The 27,632-nt window shown below is 40.3% G+C and overlaps 1 protein-coding gene across 1 annotated transcript in view; it reads left to right on the forward strand.

Annotated features, from left to right (window-relative positions):
• The window catches only part of cacna1bb (calcium channel, voltage-dependent, N type, alpha 1B subunit, b), a gene marked incomplete at both ends in the record, with an annotated part of 162,452 nt that overhangs the window by 67,936 nt on the left and 66,884 nt on the right, over positions 1-27,632 (forward strand). The window contains 8 exons of the mRNA XM_083983117.1: positions 13,084-13,187; positions 15,225-15,340; positions 15,449-15,538; positions 18,315-18,404; positions 20,024-20,245; positions 20,354-20,466; positions 20,638-20,750; positions 24,283-24,414. Coding sequence (XP_083839243.1) covers positions 13,084-13,187; positions 15,225-15,340; positions 15,449-15,538; positions 18,315-18,404; positions 20,024-20,245; positions 20,354-20,466; positions 20,638-20,750; positions 24,283-24,414 — 980 coding nt within the window. The remainder of the gene's footprint in view (positions 1-13,083; positions 13,188-15,224; positions 15,341-15,448; positions 15,539-18,314; positions 18,405-20,023; positions 20,246-20,353; positions 20,467-20,637; positions 20,751-24,282; positions 24,415-27,632) is intronic.

Consider the following 27,632-nt stretch of genomic DNA (forward strand, 5'->3'; position numbering starts at 1 on the left):
GACCAGGAGTAGCATTTGTACTTTTCATTGAGACGTCTACATTTGCACAGGTCCTGAAGGTCCTGAAAAAAAATGCAGGATTGTCTTGCAAGTAAGTTAGTCCTCGATCCCAAACAACCCAATACAAATACAGTACCACAACATGCTGTGTGGAAACAGTTTTATGATGTAGCATTTCCATAGTCCAGTCTTGGATAATTTTAGGCACAAAGACAAAGGTATGAGTTCAAATAAGTACTTGGATAAGATTACAGGACCTTTATCATCACAAGATTGCAATCTTAAACACATGGTTGTGGTTGTTCATGATTAAAAATCAGTGATGGTCAGAGTTAAGAGAAACATTAAGTGTTGGATTGGTGGAAAAACAACAAAACTCTCCTTACCAGAAAAAAAACAACTGTACATGGTCATTTTGTTAATACGTAATGACTTTACTAACAACAATGTTCATTGGTTTGACCACACAAGTCTGCAAGGTGTTTCCTCTCTCCCACGACAACTCAGTGAGTTAGTTTGAGCTGTGAAGGCAGTTTCCCTCCACTAGACCAGTACAGAGTTGGCTGATCAGGGAGCCTGTCGTATAAATAGCTCTTATAATGATCTTCAGGGTCATTTGGGAAGGCAACAACAAACAGCCAGTTTTGTCAATTATCTAAAAAGACTTGTTGGTTGGTTGGCATTTATTTCCTTGCACACACCTTGCAATGCTCACACTGCAACAACACATAAGTCTTGTTGAAAGGAATGGGTAGGTATTTAGTGAAGTCTTCACGCCCTATGAGGGATCCTGGGAAGGACAGAGTGTCACCAAACTGAGCCGACGCTCCTTCTTGATGTTTTAATCATGAACGGTCCAGGGGTAAAAGGAAGGGAGTGCACATGAAGAGAGATTTCAGCTTATGCTAATGATCATAATGTTGCCAGCTGCTGCAGAGCTGTGCTTTTGACTTGAGCAAAATGTCCTCCCATCAGTGTCGTCTTTAGCGGCTAAACCACACGGTGGATGTTACTGATACGCAACTCCAGAACGTCGGAGGCCAGATTACAGTGGAATACACATCCAGAAGTTCAAACCACGCATGCAGAGAAAAATAATGAGCATTATCCTTCCAAATTACTCTGTCATTTGCTGGCTTTTCCTTCATATCTCCTCCCTCCCCCACTAAATTTCTCCTGCTGTGATAGTGGCAGTCAGCTCTCAAGGAGAAAACTGGATATTATTATGAGGACAAATTACTGACACAGTACAGTACTGTTTTTCTATCTCTCTCACAACATTTATCTGAATTGTTTCTTGTTCTCAACAGACCATGTTATCTGTCACAAAGCATCACACAAAACACAATTCACCTTCACTTTCACATTAAAGGAGAATTCCGGTCATTTTTGACCCCTAAATCGTTGTCCTGATGGTCACCCAGTGTTGGGGGGAGCAAAAAACACGACTAAAATTGATGCACTATGGGGGCAATTCTTTCAACCACAACAAACACTCAGAAAACAATCAAATATCTATGGTACATGACTCAAATCCTTATTATGACACACCACTGAACTCATATAGTGTACAGTATAAACAGTATAAACTTTGTGTTTTTTGAGTGTTTATTGTGGTTGAAAAAATTGCCCCCAGGTTAGCGTTGTGGCTATCCCTAGCGCCGGGTAGCCATGGTGTAACTCCGGTTTGCCTGCATCAATTTTAGTCATGATTTTTGCTCCCCCCAACACTGGGTGACCATCAGGACAACGATTTAGGGGTCAAAAATGACCGTAATTCTCCTTTAAGATCCCAGGTTAGATATTGTTACCATGTTACCACCAACTAGAAGCAACTAGGTCAGATCTGACTCACTGATTCAGACTGCATTCACTGAAGTTGCTCTGTTCTGTGTTTTGTTAAGGCCAGAGTAGAAGTATAAGAATAGTCTTTTATACCATTATTAAAGACTAACTATTCAGTTTAAGTTCACATTAGCAAGAGTAGAAGGCAGTCCCCTGGTCGTCTGTGAGTTGTTGGCTTGAATTGTAAATAGATGGATGTAGCTTCTGTGACATCACCCACAGGCTTCTGAAGAGTGTTTTTTTTTCACATTTGTTGGGGATTTATGCTTTTATTTGGATGAAACGGTGAGCAGGAAAGTCAGAGAGAAAGAGGGGATGATATGCAGCAAAGGGTCATGGGTCAGACTCAAACCCATGGCCACTGCGGTCAGGACTGTAGATCCATGTGGTACGCAATCTACTCGAACCACTGAGGTGAACCACTGAAGAACAAGTTGGCTGCTCACTGTTGCTGTCTCACCAGTAACTGTCTCACTGAACTCCAGGCTAATACAAAAAAGGGAAAAGAGGAGGGGGGCATGTGGAGCTGAGACCTTGGTGCATGGCCAGCTTGTGGCAGGCATACACTTATTCAGCTGTCATTCAAAACTGCCACACCCTCAATAATACTAGAATTTGAATAAGCGAGTCACCCCCCACACATTTGTCATGTTTTTTTTATACCAGGCTGTAAACATGTTTATTTCTGCAGCGAAGTTGACCATTCATGAGAGTAAGACTATCTCTCTTTTGGAGCATTTGAGGAACTGCAGTTTTGGTAGTTTTGTTTTGGCTTTATTTTCAGCCTTGGATGTTGCCGTGTGGTCAAGTGCTTCTGGAGGCATGTCGGGCATGGGAAACACAAGTAGTTCTTTCAGAACAGATACTAAAGCGAATCCATAATTGCAGGGATTATTTCTGCATTTCTTTTAAGATGCTTGTGAGGGCAAAGAGAACAATTTATTTGACAATAGCTTGACTTGATGTGTTTTTCCCCTGGAATCACAAAGCTGTGCAGCTCAGCAAATTTAACTGTAAATACAGTAGGAATCTTGTGTATCAGGAGAAATGGTCAATGCGTTCAGAGATGACACCTCCATTCATTTCACAGAAAGTTACTTGAACCACTAGAGCACCCAACATTAGACTCCTTCTTTGGCTGAGCCGGCTGACTTGATGTGCACACACCAACGGCACAAATATAATATCTACAGCTTTTCAAGTCTCCTCAGGTTTATTTAAGAATACTAAATCAAATCATAATAATCACAGCACAAGACTTACTCTCTTTTTAATCAGTAATGCCATGATAATGATCTACAAAAGGACAGTAAAGCCTTGCGCTGATTCACACTGAGAGTCCTGTCTTAGCTCTGAGCCAATCAGCAGGGGAGTGACTCTGTTGTAGCAGCAGCAGGGTTGTGTGGGTGGTTCCTCAGCATTGATAATGTGGCAGTCTTCATTTCATGCCTCATGATTTTATTACATTTCCTCTGTCTCTCCTGGTGACCCAGTGGCCGCCATCAGATTGGGAGCGGCCCTAATTACCTCTGCTGTGTCATGTTCTGGCTTCACACTAAAAAAACTGTATTTGTTTCACTTGAATCTTGTGATTAGATCTTGTGTTTCTTTTTTTTAAGGAACCTAAAGGCAGGTTTTGTCAATCAGTCCTACATGTAGTGGTGAAGGTGTGCTGTTTACATCACATGGGAGATGTGTGTTGTTTATGATCGGTGCTCCTCTGACTGGTTGTGAGTGAGTGAGGCTTTCATTGAAAAAGTTGTATTTGTGTGTGTGAAATGCTTGGGGTCTTGTACACTGCTTTTCATCTCACTTCATTAGAGCAGTGTGAGTCACTCAGGCAGGTGCACCCTGACCCTGTCAGCGCAACGACGTCTTGTGCAGTCAGGGCAGGCATGGTGCTTGTCAAAGTATAAATAGAGCAGCACTGAGAGAGACAGTTACATTTTGTGTAAATTCTTGAACGTCATCATGAACGATTGTATGCAATTGGTGTAATAATAAAAGAAAACGACTATCAACACACAAATGTTTTATATTTTAAAGGGATAGTTCAACATTTTGGCAAATTGGCCCATTCCCATAATCCCTATAGTTTTAGGAGTAGGTTCGTTACCTTTAATTGTTGGTGCAAGATACTTTTAGAACGGCGGAGCAGAGCCGCTAGCTGCTCAGAGCTACGCTACGGAGGCTAATGGGATTTCTTGGTTTCCCTTGGTTTCCCTCATCAAACTCATCAAATACACAATCCAACAACTCCAACATTTCTGGTGGACAAGTTGTGACCTGCACATTCATGCTATGAGATAATAATGGAACATTAATTTACAAGACAGAGTTGTTTTCGAGGCAGATGCAGCGACTGCTTGTCGAAAAACTGCCCCCAACGATAACACACATCAGTGGTTTTGCACGAATTTACCTCGAAAAAACTCTGTCTCATAACGTTCCATTATTATCTCATGGCGTGGTGAACGTGCAGGTCACAACTTGTCCACGAGAGCGTTTTGGAGTTGCTGGATTGTGTATTTGATGAGTTTGATGAGGGAAACCAAGAAATCCCATTAGCCTCCGTAGCGTACTGTAGCTCTGAGCAGCTTGCGGCTCTGCTCCGCCGTTCAAAAAATAGCTTGCACCGACAATTAACCTACTCCTACAACTACAGTATAGGGATTATGGCAATGGGCCAATTTGACAAAATGTTGAACTATCCCTTTAACAAAATCTGCTGGGTAGGTACAAGTAATCAAAAAGTTATTTATAAAATTTTCTCTGTGGCCAAATGTGGTTTCCCGGAAGCAGTGCTTCAGCCTTCATTGTCTCGAGCAGAAATAATGAAAACAATTGCAGATGAGAACCGGTGTCAAAAAGGGAAAAAGGAGGGGGGAAAAGAAATCGATCACGGACTTTCATGATCGATTATCATGGCAACGAACGAAGCTTCGAAGCTTCGAATTTTTTGGGTCAGCCCTAGTTATAGTGAAGAGTTAACTTTGACAGTGCTTTCCACACCTGGAGACAGCTGCTGGTGAGTAAAGGAATGAAGTTTGATAATGAACTCACAATGTGTTTCCTTTGGACTGGTGAGTAAAAACTGTTGATGCTAAAGTTGGCCATGTGGCAATAGCCAAAAAAATCTTCTCTATATCTCTCCATCCTGCAGCGAAGAGAAAGGAGCCGTCTGCCACCGCCGTTTCAGAATGGCCTCTACCATTGTGCCAAACGTGTCATGAAGCCAAAAGTAGCTAAACAGGGCTCATTGTCTGTGGACCCCAACACAGCCTTGTGCCATTCGATGCATTAAAAACTTTCGTTTTTAGTTAATGAGGGGAGAAAAAAAGTTTGATAGGGAAAGATGATGTGTGGACTGCAGTTATATGCAAAGTCACTGCAGGTTGAGTCAGAGGGACTGAGCCATACAAATGGACATTCTGATTAACAGCGGATGGGTTGCAGGCAAAATAATATACAGTATGATGTCTGACAGAAATATTAATTACGTCCTTTAAAATGTGAACATATTTTAATCCTCATTTTTATGTCAGCTACAAATTAGACGCTGCATTTGGACCGCTCAGCTCATAATAACTGATTATTTGTTTTTGGGCAGTGGCCAAATGCTAGTATGAGCTTTTAAACAGTATTAAAAAGAATATTTATGTCATCCATTTTTACCTTAAAATAAATGTGTTTGTTTAAAACCATCTATACGTCAGCGTCATATACTCCGCTGAGAAATGATGGCAATGTTTCTCTAAATTTCTCAGAATTAAAAAAAATAATTGGCTTGGGTTGATGGTGATTGGATGAATTATGCATGTATGCAAATTTAGATGACATCATTGCATCATTAACAGGGAAGTATGATGCCTCTGAGGCCTCATACAGGACAGTTTTGTTATCACTCACGTAAAAGCGCTGAAAATGCTTTGGTGTGGATATCAGACTTTCTGTGAGCCTGTGGGACTTGTACTTTGAAGTGAGAGGAACTTTGTGTCCAAATTGAAGCGGTCAGCCTTTCAAACTCAAACTGCTGATGAAATATCACTAAAATGAGCCTGCAGCACATTAATTCAAAGTGTCAAAAGAGAAAAATAGTTGACCGAGAGAGACGATAAGAGCCTCAAATTCAATTTATCCAGGAAACTGTTTTGTTATATTCTTCTTCTTGAAGCAGCTCTCTGAAAACCCTTTGCTCTGTGCGCCACCTGAGCTGTTGAGTGCCGTCTGCTTGGTGTAAATGTTTCACGACTGTAAGGAACTGCAGAATTGATTCCGAGTGGCTGTCTTGATCACAGCAGGCTTTCTTTGCCATCAGAGAAAATTAGTTTGTGTGAATGTTTGTGTGTGTGTGTGAGTGCACGTATGTCCGCGGTGGCAGCACTGTGAGCTGCGAGTGGGAGTAAACTGTCACACTGCAACTGCATGATGCATGACTCCAAATTCTGTGGCAGCTTTTTGCTTTTCACCTCGATGATCATTCAGAGCAGCCAGCCAGCGATGACTCATGGGAGTAACAGAGGTGGAATAACAATATTACGTGAATTTATAAGAAAAATATCAAGCTGTGGATATAAGTTATTTCCTTAAGTTTATAAATCCACGTGAACCTTATTATTCTTCACAATTCTCTAAATTTCATAAATGTGGCCGAATCTAACTTTAGATATGTCACTTGTAGTGGTATTTAAAACGTGCACAGCATGGCCAGGGTGTGATATTACCACCTGCAGCTGTAAGTGAAGTCGGTTGCTGCAGCTGTGTAGTTATTAGATGATCCTTCATAATGTGATGGAGGTTCTTCAGTCTGACAGTTTTTTTCTTCTCATTCCTTTTCAACAAAGAACATTTCTATGCTGTTTCAGCTCAGGCATGGTTAGTCACAAAGGGAGCGTTACGTAAGAAAGTACAAATACTCATGTGGGCAAATATCAGATGGCCGACTAAACTTAATCACTGCATTAGCTGCAAAGTTCTTCTTGGCTTCAACATTTAATTTTTCTAGTTTGTTACAAACAGATGTGACTTTTACACACACTGTGCTATTCCAATAAATCTTCATTTGAAACTTTACACCATGTTAAGTTCTAATATTCTTTTGCAGATTGAAACCCGATCTGTATGTATGACAATGCGGAGGAATGTGATCCAAAGTGCTCTTCAAACAACTTCTAAGTTTACCCAAGTCATTAATATATTTTGTTAAGTTTCTTAGTGAAATAATTCACCTTTCAAAGGTTCCATAATGCATTCAGTGAGATTTCAATGTCTTTCTATATATAAAGCAGGACTAGGTTCTGTATTAATACGGTGCAGGTGTCAAAATGCTGTCCACAAAGAAATGTGTACAACCTGTATTCAGAGACTAATGGCTCTCAGTCAGGCCCCAGGCCCCGCCCCCCTGGACCTACCATCCAAACTTTTGGGATTGGGTTTCTTTGAGTGTTTACCTGACACTTTTATATTTTTTATTTACTAAACAGTCAATCAATCAAACAGGAGAATCATAGTCTCGCCTGTGATTGGCTGACACTAACCTGTTGTTACTGAAGCTACAGCGAGAATCCTGAGAACGATGTAAAAATTACACTGAGATGATCTTTGGTTCTTAAAACCACAAACACTTCTGCTTGTTAAAGCAGATATCAGCTTCACGGCCGTTTCGGCTAATGCTGCGTTCAAGGCAGGCTTTTGAAACCGTAAGTTACAGCTTCAAGTCACAACTACGACTTGGTAGCGTTCCAGGTAACCCGTAGCTCGTGTTTTTACCATCCTGTTGTCTGTGAAAGTTCCCTATAACGGCCACTCGTAACTTCCGACCCGTGAACTCGTACCAGATCGAACTGGTATGACTTCACAGGAAGGAAAAACACAAAGTACGAGTTTCTTTGAACGCACCATGAGTTAGCAGCCCCCGCCCTTGTCAGGCATCAATTGGTCCTCGTGCTACGTCACCACATTCACGCGCATCCCTTGGCTGCACACACAGCCCTTCATCCCGTTCTCTCTCCTCATTGGATAACACTTGTATCCCACAAGGAAAATTTTCTCCTCGGGTTACAGCAGAGCAGAGTGACGGAGAGACTCGTGTTTAGGCTGAAATACTTCATGTAAGTGATTGCTGACGGAAAATAGGACTATTTAGGACTTATATTAACAAAAACATTCCACTGATATCTGCTTTAATCAACCTGTTAATTAAGCTTTAACCTATAACTATTGTTTAATTTGTTTTCTTTAGTTATCACGTTGGTTTAAACATCATCCAGGGTCATTTCAAGTACCTTGCTGAAGGCAACATCATGCATCAGCAATTTTGTAATGAACTAAATTAGTATAGCCAGTGGCCTTAACTGCCATATGCCCTGTATTTTCTGTCCTGCAGTGTAGACAGTGTGCGTTTACCTCAGTGCATTGCTTCATACCCAGAGTACTGAAAGATGGGGTGAACTAATCGGCCCACACATAGAAATGACATATTTATGTCAAACTTTCAAAACCAAATCATTGGCGACATAAAATTGGTAGTAAAGGGAAAGAATTGTACATTCTCTCTGCTGCTTTATCAGAATGGAGAGGGTTGGTAAGAAACACACACACACACACACATGCACACACACATCTTATCCTAAATATATGAATTAAATGTAGATGGAAACCACAGATGTGTCTGCTTGTCAGTGCCACAGGCTGTTTGTTATATACAATACTGGATCACACCTGCCATCCAGAAGTGACATACGGTTTGAAAAAATGAAGTGATGGATGTCCTTCCGTTCTGCCCAGGGGCCATCGTCATACAGGTCTCCTGTCTTCTCCCACACACTCTCTCACAACCTGCATGACATGCAGAGGTTGATGTCCAGGAGCGGTTAGAGAGAGGTGTTCAGGATCAGGACTGTCAAAAACCATTGTGTCCATCCATTCTGTGTAGTTAGTGTGATCCACAATAGACAAGAAGAAGCAAAATGAGTAAATCAAAAAATCTGACAGGCTTGTCTTTACAATGAGGTCTCTACAGATAAAACTGTTAAGTGACGATTAAGTCTGACACTTGTATCCAATATTCTACTGCAGCTGATGCCATAGTCTGATCCTACCCTGACTGTAACATATCATTTTTATAGCTCCTATCTTTTTATGCTGATATAACATTCAGTTAATTTGGGTGGCTGATAATTAGCCACAGTAAAGCAAGTAGATGTGGTCGTTAAGTGTTATAAGCATAACCTTGAAGGTGTCACCTTTGATCGAGCATTTTCTTTTGATGATCAGCCAGCTTGTTCGATCATGCTTCCCTCTTTTTGAGAAGCTTCTGCCAAACTAACATCTATTGATTGAGATAATAATTCATACTTTTATTTCTTTTTATTATAGTAGTAACGCAGTTTTTACCTGCAAACTTATTTGAACCACCTAAAATGTAGCTGCTAAGGCTTTTAACTAGAAATAACATTGGTTCACACATCACAGCAGTTTTATCCTCTCTGCACTGGCTTCCAACCAAAATCTGCATCAATTTTAGAGTAGTGGTGCTCACCTTAAGAACTTTGCATAGTCAGACATACTAGTATATTGCTGAGTCTGACCTCCTCCTCCCTTATACAGCCAACTGGCCTCTCTGGTCTGCTGGACAAAAACGAATGGCTCTTGAACCTCCTATAAAATCAGAGGTGACCGTGCTTCTCGAGCTGTGACACCCAATTTATGAACTACTCTGCCCTCATCGCGATCCATAGACTCCTGTGAAATCTCGCTGAAAATCTCTTCATAACTTCATAACCTCCATTTTATCTTATTGCCTTTTACTGACCTTTGCCTTTGGAGCCTTTGTACTTTTTTACTGATGTAAAGCACTTTTCAATTTAATGTCTTTGAAAGCTGCTTTCTAAATAACTCTTAATCAACAGTGTTTTATGACAGTGACACTGGCAGTCCATTTACTCAATCTTACATACTGTGTCTTTGTTCTTTTGATAAACCATGAAGTAGTTACAGTGAACAAGGCATGGTACATCTCAGTAAAGCATCTAGTAATAGAAAGAGAAAAATGTTGAAAAAATGCAAATCTTTTGCTAATTACATGGTGTGTAAATGCGGCATTTTAACATACATAGTGATATTCAGAATTACCTTTAACAAATTCCCAAACCTATGGTGCGTTCCAGGCAGGCTTTTGAACCCGTACGTCACAACTTCAAGTCACCAGTTACGAGTTTGTAGCGTTCCAGGCAAGTTACGAGTTACTAACTGGGAACTGGGAGTACATCGATCTAGTACGAGTTCACAGGTGGGAAGTTATGAGTTTGACTGTACGTTCTAACGGGGAACCATAGGAACAGGTCGGAAAAACACACGAGTTACGGGTTGCCTGGAACGCACCATTAGTTTTCTCGTGAGTTTTCAATGTGTTCTAAATGATGTCACAGAATCACATGGTTTGCTCACTTGCTTTAAGCTTGTTCAATGTCTTGAATCTTAGAAACGCAGCAGCTCGGAGGCTTCCACCGTGAGACCCTGCCATGTTTCTGAATCAGGAAAAAAATTTGCACAAGCACGACTGAGCTCAGCTCGTCTGCCTGAGCTGTCAGCCAAAGAATGAAGGCCGTGTCCACAGGAAAAGAGTCTTCCCTCCTCACCAGCTGACTCTCTGAAAGCTGATGCAACAGAGTGCATGTCCAAATCATGTTCTCCTCTACACCAGAGCTGCTGCCGGATTCCCCAGAAAGAGAGACGTCAATTTAACTAAGCAACAATGAGCTGAGATACTAATAATATACCATAAACACATCCCCTTGTGAAGCTAATATGTTAGCAAACCGTTTGCCACTGGTGTACACAGAACAACAGCAGCATTTCTTTGCAAGTGAATCTAACTCTGTTTTGGTCTCTACCAACTGAGGGAAATATCTCTTTAGCCAATAGATGGCAGCTATATTTAACGTTCGTTCACTTGGTACTATACAAATAGCATTCAGATGTTTTTTTCACTGAAAACAGAACCTTCAGTGATAATAGTGTTAAAAGTTAAAACAAATGATTGTTGTGAAATAGTAGCAGAAATAAAAACATGTTTTGTTTATCTATCTCCTCTGCTCACACCTTTTAAAACTCATTAACATGTTTTTTAAGGGTTAAGCTGGTTCTGTATGCTAAGCTAGGCTAACTAGGTCCTGGTTTCACCTCTGGAAAGAAAACAAATATTTTTCAAAACTACTTAAAACTTAACTCAACTGAGGTGAATTGAGACGTCAGAGAAGAAAATAGGATGTCCATTTAATGTTTATATTAATGTTCAACAAAACAGATGGAGTGATGAGGTGATGAGACGGTGATGAAATGTTTGACATGTAGCAAAAAAATTATGCCGAGCAGCAAAGTGAAGCGTCTTCTGCCCATTTATCTTGGTGTGTGGGCTCCTTGTCTGACAACTGACACAGACGGTGTGTGTGTGTGTGTGTGTGTGTGTGTGTGTGTGTGTGTGTGTGAGTGTGAGATCTATATTATACTCGAGTGTATAATATAGATCTCCAGTCTGCTTATTCAGCCACCCTGAACTTCCCATCACAATTACAGCCAGCATGTGGCAGCGCTTCAATACTGGCGTCTGCAAAATGTCACTGTGCTTCACACAAGCCATCCGTCCGCAGGTCTGTCCCCTGCTAACAGGCCGCTGTGTGGGAGCCCTCTCAGACACGGAGGGCGGTGACTCCCAGCATCCCCTGGGGGAAACGAACATGAACATCAGCTCTATTGTAGCTCGATACAGAGGAACATAGTCAGTGGGTTTTGTCCATCTTCATTATCTTAAGGTATCCAGCCAGGACTAACAGTGCTTTGTGTGAAGTCGAAGCCTCATTTGTTTTTTTGGCTTCATTACTTAGGAAAAAAAACATATACTGTGCTTATTCTGAGAATTAGACAACTACTGTAGTGAAAATCTGAGTTTTTGGCTGCTTGGACGAGCTATGAACACACACTGTCATACTATAAGCTTATAACATTGACATCACCAATATATTTATTTGTATGAACCACTAGTATCATTCATTGGTAGTCATGGCTTTTTGCCAGCAGCAACATGTTGTCTTTTTTTTAAGCTTCTTTTTGGTCTCTACCACCTCTAAAGAGGAATATCTGGCTCAGTTTTGCCATTGTACTGTAAGTGACCCATTTCACTTCATGCAGCTATTTGATCCATGGTTTACATAAATAAATCATAAATCATTGTAACTGAAATACTATTTGTACAGTAGCCTAACACGCTTCTGTTAGTCTTAGCTTTGGTTTTGTTTACTATGAAATTACTTTTCTTCGGCTGGAAGAAAAACAAGAGCTTCTGAATGCACAGGCACATAACAGGGTGAAATTTAAGGTAAACTGATTTGCATCTTTAAAATAATAGGAGAATTTTCAATTAGAATATTGTTTAAGAAACTGTGAGCGAGCCTTGGAGCATAAATCAAATGTAATGGGTCAGTGCAGTTTGCTGTGTGGGTTTGGGTGTAGTGTAAGTCATTTAATCACCCGAGCCATGACAACTCCAATTGCAAGACTGAATCGTCACACCTATTTGTCTGTGGACAATTCATTGGAAATAGATGTTTCTGAGCTGTAGCTCATGCTGAATTAAACTGTTGTTTTGCAGTGATAGAGGACGGGGCGTCAGTTAATGAGTTTGTGTGGCAGGAAGCGCACAGAGATGAGGGAGAATCTTTTTAATTGCTTTTTTAAAACTGGAAAATATTCAACTCTAGTTGGCAAAAGTTTTTTGTTCAGTTTTCCAAGTTAATAAAACAAAATATTCCTGTTTACAGCTGTGAATGAGAGATGGCAAAGTGGGTGAAACACATTCTTGCACTGTCATGGCTTTTTCATTCAAAACTAAACATCATTTCATTGATTTTTTTATCTGTGAGTTATGATTCACCATTCCTGACTAAAACAAATGACTCTTTTAAATTTCAAGTGACACACAATACATGGCTTGGTGACACATTTATTTTAAAAAAGTGATTCCAAGAAAATGAAACTGACAATCCAGGTATTTATTTGCATGAGTGACCTTTTGCATTTTGATTTGGCATCATTTTTTTGTAAGCCGTTTGTATTCATAAGAAATAACACTGTATATTACTAATGTAATGCTGATATTTTCATTTGTGTACTTAAAGCTGTAATGTGTGGTATGATAATAACATTTTGTATGTGTGTGTGTGTCTGTGTGTGTGTCTCCAGACCAATGATGTGGCAGGAAACACGTGGAACTGGCTGTACTTCATCCCTCTCATCATCATCGGCTCCTTCTTCATGCTCAACCTGGTGCTTGGTGTCCTCTCGGGGTAAGTCAGCTCCAGATATAAAAAGCACTACTCCATTTCTAGTTAAAGTTAATTGATTATTGCTGATTAGAAAACCTGTGCAACTATTATGACTAATTTACTGAAATCTAATCTTGTTCAATTTTGTATATCATAAACTAACAAGTTGTTTTAGTTGATCAGCGGTTTTCAGACAAATGAGCAGTTAGATTGGCAACATGATGCCTTCATGAACCAGGACTCTGTGCTTTTTCAGTGGGTTACTACTGGATTTTTCTTTTCTGGCAACACTTGAATACTGCCTTTGTGACAAACTGTCACCATGTTGTGGTTTATCTGTTAACTGCTGTTCATAGAAAGGTTCAATCATGTCCTGGTAGGAAATTCCGAGTTGAAGATGAAGTGAGGAAACTAACCCGCTCTTCATTTGGTCACATGTTTTTGTTGCTGCTGGACAACTTTAATTTCCTTCCAGGGGGATGGATAAAGTATTTTTCTATTCTATTCAATTATATTCTATTCTTCATCATGCAGCGTCTTCCTCTTTTAATGCTGGGTTTCTCATCAGCCTTCCTTGTGTCATGAAAAGGTTTCCGTCTGTAGTTTTTATCATCTTTGATCTGACGTGTGCCCATCTCACTGAGTCTGTGTTTGCAAAAGGCCTCCTCTCACCTGCTGTGACTCATAGTTCTTATCTCACCAGCATCTGGATAAAAGCAAACATGTGTGCGGCCATTACTCTTCAGGTGACATGAAACCCACCGCTGTATGATGAGCAGTTTGTTTTTCTGTGTGGCCTCCTGGCACAAGCAGAAGTTGAACATATGTCATACTTCATCAGTTGGTCTTAGAAATGATAGGACTTTTATCGAAATAGAAAGAAAACAAAGCCAGTATTTGTTAATATTATTAAAAAGTGGCCCTTTCAATGTTGTATTTTCATTCGCTGCTTTAAGATAATTAAAAGCGATTGTTGACAGCCTGTTCCTTTGTCAGGAAGATATTTGGCTTGTTTTCCAATTAATGTATTCAACTATCATTATTATTTGCCCTGCCATAGCTCAATATATACAATATAAGTGCGAATTGCTGCTTGTTGTGTGTAGGTGCTTACACAGCAGAGGAGATAGAAGTTTCTTATCCTGCTGTGTTTCATGGTTGTAAATAGAACTTTTAGTCAGAGAGAGAGAGGAAGAGAGAACTGAGAGCCAGTTTCTATGCACCTCCCCCTGCTGACTGTTGTGAATGCTGTGATTATTAAATGAAAATAACTAATGATGTACTTGTGATGACAGTTTCGGTTTATTATCACCATGAAATGTATTTGTCACCCTAGTGTTATCACTCAGAGAGAGAGAGAGAGAGAGAGAGAGAGAGAGAGAGAGAGAGAGAGAGAGAGAGAGAGAGAGAGAGAGAGAGAGAGAGAGAGAGAGAGAGAGAGAGAGAGAGAGAGAGAGAGAGAGAGAGAGAGAGAGAGAGAGAGAGGCAAACTCCACATGGTCTTTAAGTGCTGAAGTGAAGGCATCTGGACTTCTTTATGGTTTCTTGAACCAGTTTTTAGAACTGAAGGAGCCTTCTGGATGAGAGTTGAAACGTCTTCAAGAGACTAAAAAAAAGTCCATTTGCCGTCATTTCAGCACTTAAAGACCACAATGACCTGGACGACTGAGAACGTACACAGACAGAAGTCCCCATGCTTGCTCTTTCTCTCTGTCTCATGATTTAACATTCAGATATTCCCATGCGTTCATTTTATCTGTCAACCATTGTAGAATGGACTTTCATGAATATTAACCACATCACAATATCTATTATCTCAAGATAAATGTGCCTATAATCTATATGTGCTATATCTGACATGAAGTGTGTAATCATGGTTTCTCCTGCTTTTTCCTCTTCATGCATACATTTCACTTCTCACACTTTACCTCAACAGCCGCGCAGCCATCACCTGAATCTTGAAGCCTATTTGAACCCGAGTATCATTTTTGTGATACAGCATGTTTGTTCCTCCTGAAATGTGCCTGTATAATAACACTTCTATATGTGTTTCAACAGAGAATTTGCCAAAGAAAGAGAGCGCGTGGAGAAGAGGCAGGAGTTCCTGAAGCTCCGGAGGCAGCAGCAGATTGAGAGAGAGCTCACCGGTTACTTGGAGTGGATCTGCAAAGCAGGTTAGAGTCGTCTCTGAAACATTGTGAGCAGGCGTTCGTGTGGTTGTTAGTATTGTTGTGAGAAAAACATTACAAAGTCAAGTCTTTCTCCGCCTCTCCCCGCTGCAGAGGAGGTGTTACTGGAGGAGGAGGATGAGATTGCAGAGGAGAAGTCCCCGCTGGACGGTGCCTGGTACAAGAGGAAACAAAACCTTCCAGGTGAAAAGAGGGCTGAGTATCTGGTTCCTGCTTCACTGTACCATGGTCCATCTCTTTGGGAGGCCAGTGGTAAAGCAGGCACAAAGAATAAGAGCTCATCATTTCCATTCACAGGTTGATGCTGTTTATCAACAATGTCCTGCACATAAAACCATCAGTTACTTCATAATGAATGTGATCTCTTTAATGTGAGGAGTGGAGTACAGGAGTGATTCTAATGTTCCGACATGATTTGTCCAGATTTTCCTTTTAGCAATAGACAATAAATTTTGATGTTTCTCAAAACGTAATAATAATTCACCGGGCTGTTATCTTGAAAAAATGATAGAGGAGACACTGGTTTTTCTAGCTAAATAAATTAATGTAATATAGCCTAACTGTTTGGTCAATAAATTATTTCACCAGCTAAAGTGCAGGCTTTTTCACAGATAGCTATGTAATTCCAATGGGTCTAAAGTTCAGTCTAATATTCATTTGACATATTTTCTTTCTGCATATTGAGAAATGTTGATGTAGTATGTTTTGTCCTGAAAAAACAGAGGGAAACAATTAAGATCTGTTTGCACCCACTGAGAATGGTGTTAAGTTGCATATACTGTAAGCATATTTTATATAAAATATATATTATTTTGAATAAATATTCCTTTGAATTGGATGGTCTGCATACTCAGAATGAATGCATTATTATCATAGTATGCATACGACTATAACTAGGCCTCATGGGCTTATTCATGCAGTGATTTCATGACCGCCTACAGTGTATTTCCTATACTAAATCTGCTTAGGTGCAAATTATAAAAAATCCAATTTCAGACCATTGTCTACAAAAAATAATACTAAGTAAAATGGTCTATCCTAGCCTCTCAGGTTAAGTGACCAAGCCAAAACCTTGTACACCAGAATATTTAAGGGTTTTCAAACCATTTTCTGGAGAATTCACACTATTAAATCACTATAGTACTGTATGATCAACAAAGAAAATAGGACTCACTCTCTACAGCTGATGGACCCATAAACTGAAAAAAAAAGATATATATATGATTCATAGTCAAATTTTAATTTAGTATCCTTTGCGTCCTTTATATTTGTCTGACACTGTGCCCACATTTGATAGGGTTAAAATTACAGTACAACATCACAGTTAACATATGGTTCATCACATTAACAGTAACCCCTTATTGTGTGACTGCAAACTGGGATGTTTGTAGCCAAGCCAGCCAATTACACAGCAAGTGTAATCATATAATCAGCACTTACGATCAGCCTGTTACTGGAGTGCTAATCATGGTTTTCACACTGTACTCCTGTTGCCTTTATTGCTGAAAGAGCACAATGTTACTTCTCTCTCACTATCTGCCTCTCTCTCTCTCTTTCTCTCTCTCTCTCTCTCTCCTATGTTGTCTGTCTGTCTCTATCTCTCTGTCTGTCTCTCTGTCTCTCACTCCCTCACCCTCTACCACTCACCATGATGCCAGTGCATTAGGGCTGGTGTGAAGAGGGTTAATTAGAAAGATTTACAGCTATATTCTAACTGGATTCGTAAACATAAATTCACTGTACCACGCTCCCCAAGACAGACACACACACACACACACACACACACACACACACACACACACACACACACACACACACACACACACACACACACACACATGTGGAGACACGTTTGCCAGTAAAAGGGACACAAACCGAAAACAAATCCGAGCTGACAACTCCAGTGAAGTGACAGCAGCCAGCGGCCTTATTTCTCAATTAGTTACATATAAGGGATTAAAATGTCTGAATCCACAGACGCAGAAAAAAGCCATTCTGATGTTGTTAGAGCAGAAAATATGGAGTTGGGCTTCTTCAGATGAATGACAGGTATGAGTGGGGTGGAGTGCCAATCATAGCTGATTAGTTGAGTATGTAAACCAGCTCATCCACCATCGACTGTCTCTTTTAACAGGAAACTCAACTCACTCTTTGTATTTTCATATTTATATTTTTGTTGGATGAAAAAAATAGTTGCTCGATGTTTTTAAACAAACACCAAAACACATACTAATCTATATACAGTATATTTTCTTAATTTTTTAATACTGTTCATCATGTTTCTTGTCTCCCTCTCCCCCAAACCTGCTAATACCATGAAACTACTCAAGTTCAGTTCAAGAAATGTCTTGAGACTCTTTGAGAGTCAGCTCCAAACACAAAGGATCTGATAAGGACGAGACCTTTGCAGCGTTTCTCAATCTCACAGCACTCCTTTATTCTGCAGCCCCGTTCTGCCTCCCAGCTGCCCTTTCGGGTGGAGAACCAGGGTTGTAGATCTTGAGAACGAGCCCACAGCTCCGGCGAGATGGAGCTGGCTGTGGTCACGTGACGATCACATTCATGTCATGCTGGCAGTTTTTCATTTCCAAGGCTGGCTTCAAGCAGGAAGGCAGAAAATCTCCAAATGAAAAACATGATTGATGTCTGCTATTCATAGTTTCCAATTAGCTCACCCCTCCACTTTGCCACACACACACACACACACACACACACACACACACACACACACACACACACACACACACACAAAGCATATACAGTATATCCTACATTTGGATGAGAGTCAGTTTGTGATTGCTTGTTTTGTCTTTTGACAGTATGATAATAACAAGTGCCGTTTTGCATGACATGACGGCACAGAACCATTTCTACATTACTATGAATGACTATTTATAAATTTCAGTATATTTAAAGACTCATGCATGATTATTCTTCTCCTGTGCTCTTCTCTTTACAGTCCTGAAACGAGGCAAAGCCAAGAAAGGTAAAAACGACCTGATCGGCGCTGAGGAGGGGGAGGACCCCTTTGCTGACATCTCCTCTGTTGGTAAATCTCGCATCTTTTCATCCACAGCCTCCAGCAGAGCACCTCTGACCTTCACATGCTGTTTGTCCACACGGTCGACCTTTACAATAAAAGCTGCTGTAAAAGCCTGTCTTCCACACCGAACATAGCCAGTGTCCTGTCCTCTGACTCTCTGGTTCCCATTTGTCAGATTAGTGTGTCATGTCACCTCAACACTATAAAACATGGTGTTAAATGTCTCACACCAACTTCACCATGTTCATGACAGATGCAGATTCAGCACCGTGCGGATCAGGGGACCTAAAACAGTTTCTCCTGGCTGTGGAACTATATCACCTTGAGGGAAAAGAAGTATAATTATCTTTCCCTAATTAGACTGTAAAATTAAAATAGCAGGAGAATCACCTGCAGCATATTAAAATTAGACATTTAATATTAATGGAATTAACAGACAACATGTAATTGCTTGTCTGTGGGTTGGAAATAAACAGAAGCACGGTAATTGAAACCATTTTGTTGCCTTCAATTTAAAAATGCCACTTTTTTCCACCGACTATCTCATCCCATGATTGTTCTACATCAAATTAAGTGCCAGGGGAATAAGTGCACTGCACAATCAAATGTAGTCTCATCTCACTTGTTTCACACATTACGCCTGCAGTTCTGCTGCACAGCACACACATATTAGGTGCATATTTTTTTAATGAGCAGCTGCAAGTAAAATTCAAATTCAAGGAGTGTTCAGGTGATTTCATGCTTTTATTCGTGTCCCTTAGGTACATGTTGTTAGCAGTTTATAGTCCTGATCACAAACATCTATCTGTGCATAATCACAGATATTACTAAGTGGAATGGTTTCCTACTAAACTGCAGCATCTCAATGCGTTAACATCCTGTCACTTGTAGCAGCAACTCCACACAAATATTTGGAGGTGTTGGCAACTGATTTGTGTAGCTTTTGGTGACCTGAGGCACGAGTGCAATTCTGGTGCAACTCGGGAAAACTGAAAGGCAAAGAGTCTGGAGCAAAGATGAAAATATCAGTGTTTGGCGGATAACAGCATCAGCAGGAGGAGTTGGGTAAACAAAAAGTCCCAAAACACCCAGCTCTGCCTGTTTTCACTGGGAGTTACTCGCTGGAAATGTTGCTTGGCTGGAAGGAAGACAGAGCCATCATGTTAATGATAAGGACTTAATATAATAGCTTCATATTTACCATTATGAGTTAAGATAGTAAGTATTTCCCCTGTAAATTGAAGGCATACTGTGACATTACTGCTGTTACAGGTACAAAAAGACAAACTCAGCTGCACCCATCATAATGCTAGTGTGGTCAGTGGTGAGACAAACCTTAACCTGTGTTAAAGCCAAACCCAACGTGCATTAATAGGTTATATTCTTGTCCTCACAGATAGCCTGTTGTGTCTACAGTTACAATAAAGCTGTACTGATCAAGCAGAACATCTAATGTCATTTTAAGATCTTGATTAGAACGTCGATGCTGGGGAAGCTGTCGTCTATCTGCTGTTGTGATGAGCAAAGAAAGCACACACACAGTGATTCACTGTGTAAACTGGAAGCTGACAAATATTTAACCCACATGTCCTCTGTTCCTCCCGCCTCTTCGTCATCTCTCCCAGCCCCTCCCGGCTCTCCGTTCGGCCGAGCCAGCGTGAAAAGCGGCAGCAAAATGGACAGTTCCTCGTACTTCCGCCGTAAGGAGAAACGGACCCGCTTCTTCATCCGCCGCATGGTGAAGGCTCAGAGCTTCTACTGGATCGTTCTGTGTCTGGTGGGACTCAACACTCTGTGTGTGGCCATAGTTCACTATGACCAACCTGAGTGGCTTACAAGGGCCCTCTGTAAGTCACACGTACTCAGTCACACATAGACAACATACCCACACACACTCAGTCATATGAAATATGTGTAAAACTCCATTCTCTTGGTTTTGTCCTCGTGGCAAACAGACACAGCAGAGTTTGTGTTCCTGGGTTTGTTTCTGACTGAGATGACCTTGAAGATGTACGGCCTCGGAGCAAGAAACTATTTCCATTCCTCCTTTAACTGCTTTGATTTTGGGGTAAGTTACTGTCAGTTGTTACACTCACAAACAGATCAGAACATCAGAAGTCAGTGCCAGTTCTGTTTGGTCATCCTTTAGGTTTAGAGAAAGATTGGATCCATTTTAAACTGCTTTAAATGTTTGAAATAGATGATGACTAATAATGTTACCCTCTGCTCTGCTCTCCAGGTGATCGTGGGAAGTATTTTTGAGGTGATCTGGGACATGATAAAACCAGGAGCATCATTTGGTATCAGTGTGCTCAGAGCACTGCGACTGCTCAGGATATTTAAAGTCACCAAGTGAGTTAACATCAGAGAACATGCACACATGAAACACATGAAGTCAAAGATCCTTGTTTCCATTCTTTAACAGATCTACAACTGTCAACCTTTAAAGATAATATCTCATTTTGGGATTAAAAAAAAAAAGATCTGATTATTTTAAGCTGTGAATTTCTTACTCAGTGACATAAATCAGACACAAACACATCATTCATACACTGATGCAATCAAAGTAGAACTTTTGACTGATACCTGTATCACTGATGAATGCATACCTTTTCATGTTACAAGTAAAATATTCAGTTAAAGGAGACATACTATGCCCCCTATCCACAAAATAACCAGGTAGGAGTGGTATTATGCAAATTTGAAACCTAGTTACATCATTGGAAGACAACTGAGAGAACAGCTCATAAAACCACGTGGATTTCAACCTAGAGAGCCTGCATATTACAGATTTTTTTGTCAATTCTTGCATTTTGGGGGCTGGAAGGCAAGACAAACACCCAGATATATGTTAAAGAGCCTTCAAAAAGTGATATTTCCATAATATGTCCCCTTTAAAGTCAATTTGCAAAATGAAAATGCCTAATAGGGTTTGACCATTCTAAATTTGAATGGTTACATTGTTGGCTGAAAAATATTATATAATAATATTATTATTCACAAGATGATAGTTATAACAGCTGTGACTCTGATTTAAATTTCTTCCCTGTCACCATGAAATGCATTCTGGGATACTTAGTGAGCACACCAGTCAGCCTAAGTCCTAAGGTCTCCTCTATAAGATCAAGAACACTTACAGTGACTGCTGACATTTCATAAGACGACAAAAACAGAGATTGACTATGTGAAAACATCCTGTTTACATCAACCAAAGCATGCTGGGAACTCTCCCAAACCTCCTTTTTTGGTAATTTAATCATTTTTGACAGAGCTGAGGCTTAGGGCTAATAATCAGTGGGTTGAAGCCCAGCAACACATCTAAGGCTCATAAACATGGTTCTTATGTCTCTTCTCTCATTTCATTCAGTTTGTTACTAACATGTAAGTTAAGAATATAGACCAGAGACGAGCATTCTGTGTTATATCAGTAGCTTGACCTCCTCTAAAAATAACAGCATATGATATGCGTAACCATGACAGTGCAGTAGCATTAAAAATGAAACAAGTGAGAACCATGCAAAAACAGTCTTTGATTAAAAGGGCCATATCACAGCCACAGTCACTTAGTGGTCGCTGTAAGTACAACTAATGAGCACGTCTCTGATCTAAAACCCAATGCACTTGACTTGATTAAATGTTCAGGATTTCTGTGACGTGATTACAACTCCGCATCTCAGGGATTCGAGGTTTTTCTGTTACAGGAGCATCACTTTTGTCTTAATTTCCTTTTCTCTGAACTGACAATCCTGTTAGAGTTTGATGGAAATCCCTTTATATCATTAGATGAGCTGTAATCCTGTGATTCAGTGGAACTGGCAGCTATAGACCCTGACGCATTGATTTGTTTTATGCTCCCCACAGCTGGTACTGCCAGTGTGGCCTCTCTTCCTCCTCCGTTTGCTTCTTCCTCTCTCTTTTCTCAGACATTTTGTCTGATTATTTTAGTAGTGTATTTGTGACTGAACCTGATGGGCACATGCCTGAACTTCCAAAAATGAATGTCCAAACGAAACACTTTACAATTGCTAGTGAGGATGTACATAAGCTTTTACAGGATATTGACATCAATAAGTCACCAGGGCCAGATGGGATACATCCTAGGATTCTAAAGGAGTTGGCAAGTGTAATTGTAGAACCCATAACAATGTTATTTAATAGATCATTTGAAAAGTCAACTTTACCTTGTGAATGGAAAGAGGCCCAAATTAGTGCTATTTTTAAGAAAGGAGACAAATCAAGGGCAGAAAACTATAGACCAGTTAGTCTGACATCGGTAATTTGTAAGACAATGGAGAAATTAGTTAGAAATTATGTTGTAGATCACATGAAGACCAACAAGCTTTTTAGTAAGAAGCAGTACGGATTTATATCCGGAAGATCAACAACACTTCAGCTTCTTACAGTATTGGATAAATGGACAGCAGCTTTGGATAAGGGGATAAGGGGTTGACTGTATATATATGGACTTCCAAAAAGCCTTTGATAAAGTCCCACATAAAAGATTACTTACAAAGATAAGATCTTACGGTTTAGATGAGAGAGTTATAAAATGGATAGAGGACTTTTTGTATAATAGGACACAGCAGGTGAGGGTAAATGGAATTATGTCTAGTTGGAAACCTGTGGTATCAGGAGTCCCACAGGGCTCAGTACTGGGACCTGTTCTTTTTGTCCTGTATATAAATGATTTGCCAAGTGTGATACAATCTGATTCTGATTTATACCTTTTTGCGGACGATACTAAAATATTTAGAACAATTACAGGGGACACAGACACAGCCCAACTTCAAGCAGATCTTAATAGCGTGAGTAACTGGTGTGATACCTGGTTACTGAAATTAAATCCAGAGAAATGTAAATATCTGCAACTTGGAGGAGGGCATAACAACTGTGTTAATTACCGGGTTGGAGATGTGCTTGTCCATAAAGTTGAGGAGGAAAAAGATATAGGTGTGGTGGTTGATGGCTCACTAGAATTTCAAAAACACATTTGTGATAAAATAAAAATAGCGAACTCAAGGGTGGCCATAATAAAACGGACCTTCACAAACTTAAGTAAGGAAATTGTTTTACCATTGTATAAAGCTCTGGTGAGATCTCATCTTGAATTTGCTAGCTCTGTCTGGTGTCCCTATAAAGTAAAATATATTGAAAAAATTGAAGCAGTTCAGAGACGAGTAACCAAATTAATTCCAGGTCTGAATGTGATGTCATATGAAGAAAGATTAAGGCACTTAAAACTGCCAACTCTTGTCTATAGGAGGTATAGAGGTGACATGATTGAGGTGTATAAACTTGTACATAAAATATATGATCCCACAGTGGAGCCGGTTGTTAGTTTCTGGAATAATAGTTATGAGCTAAGAGGGAACTCCTTAAAACTCCTACCAAAAAGGTGTCGTTGTGACAAAAGAAAATATTTTTTTGCACTGAGAGCTGTAAGAGTTTGGAACGAGCTTCCTGAGGACGTAGTACAGGCTCCATCAGTGAACTCTTTTAAAAATAGACTCGATCAATGTTGGTCAAACAAGGACTTTTTATATAATTACAGGGCAAGGGTATGAATTATTATGTTTTGTGTTTGTTTTTTTTCTCTTTCTTGTTTTTGTTTTTCTCTTGTAGTTTTCTTGAGATTGTTGGGGATTATTTTGTTATATGTATTTTAGTGATTATGTATGAGTTGGTATATTTGTGTTTAATTTTTGTATGTTGTTATTTATTTGAGTCTGATGTAAAGGATTTATATCCTGTATCAGATATTTTTCATTAAATTTCATTAAAATTTCATTAAATTTACTCTAGCTTTGTTATGTTGTTTAGTGTTATTTCGTGTCCCATCCATCACTCCTCTGAGCCTCTCTCTATGTTTGCCGCTCCCTCTCAGATACTGGAACTCGCTGAGGAACCTCGTGGTTTCACTCCTCAATTCCATGAAGTCCATCATCAGCTTGCTCTTCCTCCTCTTCCTCTTCATCGTGGTCTTTGCTCTGCTGGGCATGCAGCTCTTTGGAGGACAGTGAGTACACTCTCTAACCTGTCCTGCTCTCTGACCGCTCTTTTCTCTCCTTCCCATCCATCCATAAGTCGTCACAGACAAACATGTACTGTACTCACACACGCACACACACACACACACACACTCGCAGTGTCTCCTCTCCTCCTCGTCTCTGTGTGTGATCTCTGGCCCGGCGTGGTGGTGGTGACAGACGTGTTGACACAGCAGGTAGCTGGCACAGAAGCAGTGCCGACTGCAGCCCTTTGATATCACTCTCAGCAGGAGCCCCGTGTTTTCTAATGACAGGAACACCTCATGATTCTGGGCTGGCTGCAGATTATCAAAGACCTGGCATCCAGCCCTATCTGACTCAGCTCTCACACACACACACACACACACACACACACACACACACACACACACACACACACACACACACACACACACACACACACACACACACACACACACACACACGCACGCACACATTTCCTTTCTCTCCCCATCACCTCACATCACGCAGACACTGTACGGCCGAGCAGGTTGATCACGTGATCACATTTTGTTTTTTATTTTTTTTATTATATAACACATATTTACTGTAATGTCTGTGCAGGTGTTTAGTTCACAGCCAACTGGTCTGTGAGGTCTGAGGTAATGTTTATTGCTTTGCGCTGTTCAGTAGGAAAAACGATTTTATAGCTAAAAGCCCCGAAAGGATAATTTGGTTTCATTTAAACTTGGATCACATTTTCCTAGTCAATCTCATCTCTTAAAATATTGAATTCACAAACGATATTTTATTACCAGGATCTGGGAAGAAAAGCAACATTGCCACTATGAAGTCCAGCAGGACACAACATACAAGCCGGTGTTGTAAACAAGATGTTATCTCAGATGTTGCCAAAAGTGTACGCATTGGAAATGTCTTAATTGCAAAGCTTAACCAGGAAGTCAGTCTGTAGACTTCTATCTATGTTTATGAGACACAACTGGGTAATAGTTTTTCATTGGCCCTGTGTCATTGATTCCAACAAAGTTTCATCAGTTTGTTTTTAACAACCTCCCCCGGCCTTTTACATTTTTATTCATTACCTTATTTTTAGTTGTTATTTATTTATGTCTTCTCCCAGATCCCAGAGTTTCACTTGATGAGGACACAATGTGGACTTGCTGCATTTGTCTTCTTTCTTGTTTAATGAGTCACGTTTAGAATAAAATAAGACAAATAACACTTGAAGCGTGCAGTGTTATTACTTCCAGAGATACAAAAACTATGAAAATAAGATCCAAAACCAGAATCTTTTTCAACCTATTATCCTGAAAGCTGAGTGGAAGATTCTTAGAATAATTTAAGATAATGACAAACGCTGCAGACCCGTCATCGACCTACTGTGTGACCCACGTTGACCTCTTGTGGTCACATGAATAATGATTGTTGTTACAGGAGCAAAGCAGGAAGTACACTATATTACCAAAAGTATTCGCTCACCTGCCTTTACTCATTCTATGAACTGAAGTGCCATCCCATTCCTAACTCATAGAATTCAATATGATGTCGGTCCACCTTTTGCAGCTATTACAGCTTCAACTCTTCTGGGAAGACTGTCCACAAGGTTGAGGAGAGTGTTTATAGGAATGTTTGACCATTCTTCCAAAAGCGCATTGGTGAGGTCACACCTGGGGCCAGGCCAAGTGATTAGGACACCTGATTCTGATCATTTGAATGGGTGCGAATACTTAAGCAATATTACCCGAGAGGGTGTGCTTTAACGTCATTTGAGCACGACGGTGATGCGGTCAGGACCGAGGCGCTTGCGCCGAGGTCCGCAAGCATCACCGAAGTGCTCAAATTACGTTAAAGCACACCCTCTCGGGTAATATTGCGATTATACAACAATTACCAACAAAATAAAGCGTATAATTAAATAAATATTCATGTTGATGGACATTTTGCTCTCAAAATGTAAAGTTTTTTGCGAGTGTGCTTCCCGTTTCCATGGAAATAAATGGGGTCTGACTAATAACTGAAACACAATCAGTCACGTCAGTAGACTCCTATGTGTAATGGAACCTAGTTCACCTCTACAGCAAATAGTCCGAACCTTAGTAACGACCTAGCAACAGAAATGATTTTCTAGTCCCAGATGAGTGAACTCTGAGCTGACGTTCATGTTTTAACGCGGTCTCGGACTTTCCCGAACTAAATCAATACTGCACAAACTCGCCCAAGTTATAACAAAGATGCCGGTTTTTTCTTTTCACAGATGTAGCTTCTACAACCGCAAACTCTGCATGTAAATGAAGTTATAGCGCGGTGTCGCCGACACAGCTGATAGAGAAAGCCAAACGATTACTCCAGACTATTTAAAAGCCCAAAAGGCGCAAGCGAGAGAGAGGGAGAGAGAGAAACATACAGGTAATCACCTCCGTTTTATCCAATGAAATATTCGGCTCCAGGCCATATTTTAAAAACATATTCACCGCGATCACAACTCTCCGACTTTGTAACATGGGAGGGAGACAATCCTCTCGGCTGTAACGGGGAGGTTTACAATATATTAACAAAAAATAAAATAAAATAATTGTTCTATAAATGTGACTTTGGCAGCTGACAGGAACAACCTACAGGAGGTCAGTGTAGTTTGTGATTTATTTTCACGAGTAATAAATGACGTTTCTGAAAATAAAAGGGGGAAAAATCCATGTTGCCATGGAGATGTGTAAACAACATGACATGGCGAAGTAATATTTTCAGTGATGAGTCAGCCCTGCTGTAATGCTGATTTGAGCACGTTCTAAATGTCTTATAGACCAATCAGATTGCTTGGTCGGAACTACTTGTTGTATAATAAGTATTCGCTCACCCATTCAAAAGTATTCGCTCACCCATTCAAAAGTATTCGCTCACCCATTCAAATGATCAGAATCAGGTGTCCTAATCACTTGGCCTGGCCCCAGGTGTGACCTCACCAATGCGCTTTTGGAAGAATGGTAAAAAATTCCTATAAACACTCTCCTCAACCTTGTGGACAGTCTTCCCAGAAGAGTTGAAGCTGTAATAGCTGCAAAAGGTGGACCGACATCATATTGAATTCTATGAGTTAGGAATGGGATGGCACTTCAGTTCATAGAATGAGTAAAGGCAGGTGAGCGAATACTTTTGGTAATATAGTGTAGTTCAGCTTTGTTAGGGAGGATGTTGGCTGCTGTTAGCATCCTGTCTCCTTTGATCATCA

This window comes from Trachurus trachurus, assembly GCF_905171665.1.
Source record: "Trachurus trachurus genome assembly, chromosome: 12".
NCBI lineage: Eukaryota > Metazoa > Chordata > Actinopteri > Carangiformes > Carangidae > Trachurus > Trachurus trachurus.